Raw genomic sequence first — 6,272 nt, 5'->3', positions numbered from 1 at the left:
TTAGCTAGATGCTAGAGGTCTTGTTTGGAGCCTCTCGCACAAGCTGCTTAAAAAAACACTCAAAAATAATTTTGTTTAAGAAACAGCCCGGCAATTTCATAGAAAAGGGGTCATATGTAGAAAGGGGTGGTTATGCTAGCTTGTTACATTGCATAGATCTGTCAAAACGGGTTAGATATGTTGAACCGACGACTCGCTCGTTAGTGGATATTTCCTGACCAACCAAAATGGCTAGTCGACCGCATAGTCCTGCTTAATGACGAGTTGCAGATCGATCCCCTTAATTTAATTCTGGGTTATATTTAAAAAGGAAGAAGACTTCATGGACAACAGAATATGGCATCTATTTAAATCCTATCAAGAAACATAGTTATACACAAACAATCAGCTACTATGCACGGATGCTAACAAAAAATTATGCGATATGTATTTGGTTATCTTGGTGAGAAGGTGGAATGACTACATGTCGCACGAGATGATGGATGAGTGGTGGTGGTCGTGGTGGTGGCGGTAGCGGTTGTGAAGGAACTTCCTTGATTGAGTTCTCTCCTCATGGCTTTGTGCACATGATCTAAACCTTCATCAATAAGCTCCGACACTGCGTGTGGCATTGGTGGCATGTTAATGTGGATGGATCCTTCTAGCATCGTCACCACCTCCCCCATAGTTGGCCTCATGTTGATCTCATCCTGGATGCACCAGAAAGCAATTTTTAAAGCCCTGACAAGCTCTTCTTCCTCCACTGATCCTTCAAGCCTTCTGTCTGCAACTTTTAAGTGTGTTCCATTCGTAATCGCCTACGCAGATAAACATCCATTGATCAGTAATATGTACTACTCTTGGGCTAAAAAATTTAATGTGTTGAGACTAGAGCTCCTTTGTTGATGCAGCCCAATAATGTGCCACTTGAGCTGTTGCGCAATTGCTAGTCATTCGAAAAACTGTCTACTTGAAATGGAAAACAAGTTCTACCTCAATAATCATGTTTAAGTCAAATGTTTAAGCAGAGAAAAATACCTTGAAAGCCCATCCAGGATAAAAGAAGTCGTCAACATCCAAAGACATGTCTAGATTTCTTCTTCCGCCAATTATCTCTAAAAGAAGCATCCCATAACTGTAAACATCGGCCTTTACAGTGATTGGACGATTACTGACCCATTCCGGGGCCAAGTAACCTCTGGTCCCTCTCACCATTGTGACCACATGTGAATGTTCTCTGCCCATCAATTTTGCTAGTCCGAAATCTGATACTTTTGGACAAAAACCCTCATCCAACAGAATGTTTTCTGGCTTGATGTCGCAGTGTATTATCCTGTCACGACATTGCTCGTGAAAATATGCAATCCCTTTTGCAGTGCCAAGAGCTACCTGATAACGAGTTGGCCAATCAAGTAGTCTGTCCTGTGTCTCTCGAAAATTATGCGAATGGAATATCCACTTGTCCAACGACCCATTTTTCATGAACTCGTAAACTAGAAGCCTGCGGAGTCAAATTTTCGCAACAAAATTGAGAAATGTGTCGCAATATCTTGCAAATATAGAGAGTTACCATACACACCTTTGTTTCCCCTCTGAGCAATATCCACGTAAACGAACCAAGTTCATATGATGCATGGAGCCAATTGTATTTACCTCAGTGATAAACTCTTTCTCTCCATGGGGTAAGATCTTGTCGAGCTTTTTCACAGCAACTGGTGTTCCGTCGCTGAGGCTTCCCTTGTACACACTGCCAAATCCACCTGCCAAACAACAATTGATTGCATGAAAATTTCGAACCCCTGAATTGTAACATTCTTCATTTTAACTCTTTTCAATATAAAAAAAAAAAAAAAAAAAAAAAATCTGTTTTGATTATCATTACCTGTTCCCAGCAATTCGGAAAAATTTGCAGTCCTGCTCTGTAAATCTCTGTAACTAAAACCAACCGGACCTCCTGATAAAATTAAAGAAGTCTCAAGGGCTTTCTTTAAAGTTCTCTTTCTACGAACAATTGTGTTCAATAAGCAATAGAGCAGAACTATGATCATAACTGTAATGCTCAGGACAATAGGAAGCACCAGTGTTTTTTTCTTCTTATTGCTCAATCCACGTGGCGAGTCAGTGCCAACATCGGTAGTTGAAGAGCCATTGGGTTCAACTTTCACAAATAGAGTTGAACCAGGATCCTGGTATCCTCCAAACTCCAAGCTTCTTAAAAGCCAACAATATGGTTTTTCCTCATTTAGCCCATAAACTGAGGCAACGCATTCACAGTCTGATAAGCAGACATCACCACACTTGGCTTCCGACTCAATATCGCTATAATTTGCTATGACTGATGAATCTGAGTAGAAATAATTGGTTTGTTGAACCGTTTCAATCTTGAACAGGGATGATAAATTCCCACGATGAGGGCTACATTTCCCTGTCAACGATGAGTTTCCCGAGCAATTATCATCGTTGTTCACTTTGAAAGTCCCTGGCAAGCATATGCAAGAAGCATTAGACTTACTTATTCCTAGATTGCATATCCCATTGCCGCAAATACCAGCAATCTCACATGGCGTTGAGACAGCTGCCCATTCTGAAACCCACTGTCTTGACCCATTGACATCATTGTCCCAACGATATATGCGCAGATTACCATTAGCCTCGAGAATTAATCTCCTAAGAACTAAAGGAGCACTTGATTGATTTCTAGCCAAGGATAACGTACGATTGTCATTCTCATTCTTGTACACATACACTGCTCCTTCGGACGAGGACCCATAGATTATCCCGAAACTCCCCCCTTCATCTAAAACTGCCGTGACCTCCCCCGTTACATTTGATACATTAGGTCCTGGCCAATAAGAGTAGTTTGCATATGATTCCAGAGAGGTTTCATACCCCTCAGGTACATTATAAGTCAGCGCCAAATTTAGAGAATTAGGCTGCTGTAACATTTTCATTGTATAGAATCCACCGTGTGCCGGTGATCTAGAAGACTTGAGCTCTAGAGAAACTGTCAAAGGTTGTCCTGGTAACAGTGTATCAGAGGGATGTGAAAAGCTTTGCCAGATAATACTTTGATTTGTTCCATACAGAATGAAGTTGCCGTTTTCAGACATGACTGCTGTTTCAACACCAGAATTGGACGTATTCGATGACCAGACCGCAGTTCCTCTGTCGTTAAGCACGAGATTGCCACTGCGGTCGAAATCAAAGATTGCGTCTTCGCTGACTGGAGTATTTCTATCAAAGTGATTGAGGAAAAAAAAACAACACAAAAAATTATTTATATCCGCTACAACTTTAGTATACACGAATTTTTATTGAAATTCACGTGAGATGTGTATACAACTGGGCTCCGTTTATTCATTGACACAAGAAATAAAATCAATAATAGGACTTACGCATTAGCTGACCAAACAAGAGTCCGATCTCCAGGAAGCTGTTGAAACCATACTCCCAATTCAAATTCGTCGTTCATTGAATCCACTGGGGTAAACCCGAAAGCAAAAGTCCGATTATCAGATATCCATGCTCGGTTCTGACTCGTAAACAATCTGGAACCCGGGGCAACGGGGCCAGCTGAATTGGACCCGAAAAGCTCTCCTAGAACGATAACACAGTATATACAGGAGATACAAAAGGAATACTGTGCCATTGATTTTGAGGCGCGAGAATTATTCTTGCATTTTGTTTACGAATGATCGGAGGGAAAGAATCATACCTGTTTTATTAACATTTTTGTGCGGGAAATCAAAGTGTAGCAAAAGGAAAGGTGTGCTGCGGTGGGTGGCCTGCAATGTTGAAAATCTCACCAAAATAACGTGGACACTTCCTTCATATGTAGCATAGACTCTCTATTATCACGCTTTTCTTGAATTTTGTAAAATAAAACTATGAACAATTTTTTTTATAAATCATTAAATTATAATATAAAACGATTTACACAGTGTGTGTTTGTAGGTTGGTCGGCTGTGATCAAGAAATGGATTGTGGCCACGTGTTTAATTGTTGAAGTATATGTTTTCATTTTTTCAAAACTACATAAATAGCAGAACTTTTAGTTATGATTTTCACACTTGCCAGCTCTGCATTGGGTTTGTAATTGTGTATGAATTCCATAAATTGTGATATAATGACGACTTAATGATACTGTAGCATTTTTAGGGATATTTTTGAATATGCAAGGAATAATTTATTGTTTCTCTCCAAATATTAACAAAATTATATGTCTACAAAGATTTAGTCTCTAAAAAAAATAATCAACCATTGATTTGTTGATAAAGAAAATGATTATTCAAAAAGTGGTAGGAAAAAAAAAAACTGTCTATCCCAAAAAATTGTGAAGAAAATTACAAAGAAAAGGAAGCAAAATGTCGAGTAACTAGCCACCTATTTAATTACAAGTATAACGATTTGGGGCTTGAATTCGACACATTGTCATAATCCTGGTATCTGAAAATTGAGAAATAATGCAATTTATTTTTTAAGATTGGGAAGTTTGTCAACGAAAGTTAAAGCCAGATTTGTGTACGTGTAATTGTTAGAGAAGAGTCAAATTTTCAAAGGAAATCAATTAATGATTGAGCTTCGAAAGTCCTAAATTTAGGTCGTTATATTATTATCTCATCCCTTATTGGGATAATTTCTCACTTAAGACGGAACGAGGTAATTAATGGGCATTGATAGTGTATCAAGGCAAAAACTTGTGTGAGACTGTCTCATGAGTCGTATATTGTGAGATATATCTCTTATTTGGGTCATACCTGAAAAAATATTATTTTTTATGCTAATAATATTATTTTTTATTGTGAATATCGGTATGGTTGACTTGTCTCATAGATAAATATTCGTGAGACTGTTTCACATGCTAAGAGACGTACTCATGTACTAAATACTACTTGTATCTTCTCATAATTAAAATTTCATCAATTTTAAATACTATTCAATTATGTTTGTGAATTCTGCGTGCATTGTGGTAAGAAAAATATTGGATGTTAATTTTGAATTAGTGATGATTTCGAAGCTTATGTGAACCTTAAAAGGAGATTTTCTTAGTACTATTTTTGCACACGTGTGTTTAAAATATTGGATATAATGTAAATTTATATATTTTTAATTTTTTAAATATAAACTATAAGTCGAAAAAATATATATTTTAAAAACATTTATATATCGGAGAGGAATAAAATAAAAGAATAAACGATATAGATTATTTTAAATTATTTTTAAATAATTATTGATTGATTTTCATTCCTTTAAATATAGGAGATAAAGTTTAGAAATAACGAGGGTGTTTAACATTTTATGTAAAACAAAAAAGGCTTCACCAATCACCATTTGCCATCTACACCAAAATTAATTAGCCTCTCGCCTAATAAATGGAGAGAATAAAAAAATTATTTATTTTTTTTAAAACTTGGAATATCTCTTGGCTTCAATATCCACATTAATTAATTAGAAAAAAAATATAACAAAAGTTTTAATTTGATTCTTGTTATTTTTTTTTAAAAAAAAATTGATTATTGGGATATTTTTATGGTAATTTTCCCTTTATTATTTGATAAAATATATTAGAAGTGAAAAATCATTTGTTTTTAATGTTCCCCACTTGACGAACCTTTGTATGATAAAACTGGACCCATAGGAGAGTGGGCTTCAGGTTTTTATGATATTTTATTCAAATTTGAGCCCATCAATTCCTCCATAAGACAAGCCCATAATAGTTTGGGAGTAAACTGTAATTTTCAGTTGAAATGTTTGCTTGGTATCAGAAGAGCTAAAACAATGAAGATGTGCACCCAAGAGCTATAACAGTTACGAGTTTTATCGTCGTAAAAATTTCATTTGAAATTTACAGATAATCTGAAACATAATAGTCGGAGTATATGAGGATATGTCTATCTATCTTAACACGAGTAGGATACAAAGCTTTTGTCGTGTACATTTGTTTGCACATGATATATAATTAAGAATGGTGAATGAAAAGGACAACTCTTGATATTCAATGTTTGTTTCGATTCTGTGGATTATTGACATTGATTCTTGTTAGTTGTTTCACATCGGTTGAATAAAATACATGTGAGTTGTATATATGGTCTTGGACAATCCTGCTCTCTTGAGCTAGCTTTTGAGCTTGAGTTAGATCCAAGTTCCAATCTTAACAAGCTTAATATACATATGGGTCTTGCTATAAAATGAACTACTTAGTCATTGGATAGACCACACTGACTTGAACATGTAATGGTGTGTTGTATATGTTTCCTTCAATTCGGTACAAGTTTGTCTCTCAAAATACTTGA

At 36.2% G+C, this 6,272-nt stretch overlaps 1 protein-coding gene across 1 annotated transcript; it reads right to left on the bottom strand.

The window, feature by feature from the left end:
• Positions 1-226: 226 nt before the first annotated feature.
• On the bottom strand, positions 227-3,757 carry LOC140817494 (G-type lectin S-receptor-like serine/threonine-protein kinase At5g24080). The gene is made up of 5 exons (XM_073177213.1): positions 3,375-3,757; positions 1,862-3,213; positions 1,559-1,739; positions 1,018-1,480; positions 227-797 (listed from the first exon to the last, which is right to left on the bottom strand). Exons 1-5 carry the CDS (start codon positions 3,626-3,628, stop codon positions 435-437), a joined length of 2,613 nt encoding a protein of 870 aa, XP_073033314.1. The 5' UTR covers positions 3,629-3,757; the 3' UTR covers positions 227-434.
• Between the last annotated feature and the right edge of the window lie 2,515 nt (positions 3,758-6,272).

This window comes from Primulina eburnea, chromosome 16, assembly GCF_022965805.1.
Source record: "Primulina eburnea isolate SZY01 chromosome 16, ASM2296580v1, whole genome shotgun sequence".
NCBI classification, from domain to species: domain Eukaryota; kingdom Viridiplantae; phylum Streptophyta; class Magnoliopsida; order Lamiales; family Gesneriaceae; genus Primulina; species Primulina eburnea.
Note: the sequence above shows the minus strand (reverse complement) of the source record. Positions and strands in the feature narration are given on the sequence as shown.

Bases quoted from the DNA above. Each gene is read 5' to 3' on its own strand.
- LOC140817494 (XM_073177213.1), bottom strand. From the start codon at position 3,628: ATGGCACAGTATTCCTTTTGTATCTCCTGTATATACTGTGTTATCGTT. The intron at 3,214-3,374 runs GTAAGTCCTATT...TCACTTTGATAG, and splicing joins CTTGTTTGGTCAGCTAATGC to AAATACTCCAGTCAGCGAAG. The intron at 1,740-1,861 runs GTAATGATAATC...GTTGTTTGGCAG, and splicing joins TTCCGAATTGCTGGGAACAG to GTGGATTTGGCAGTGTGTAC.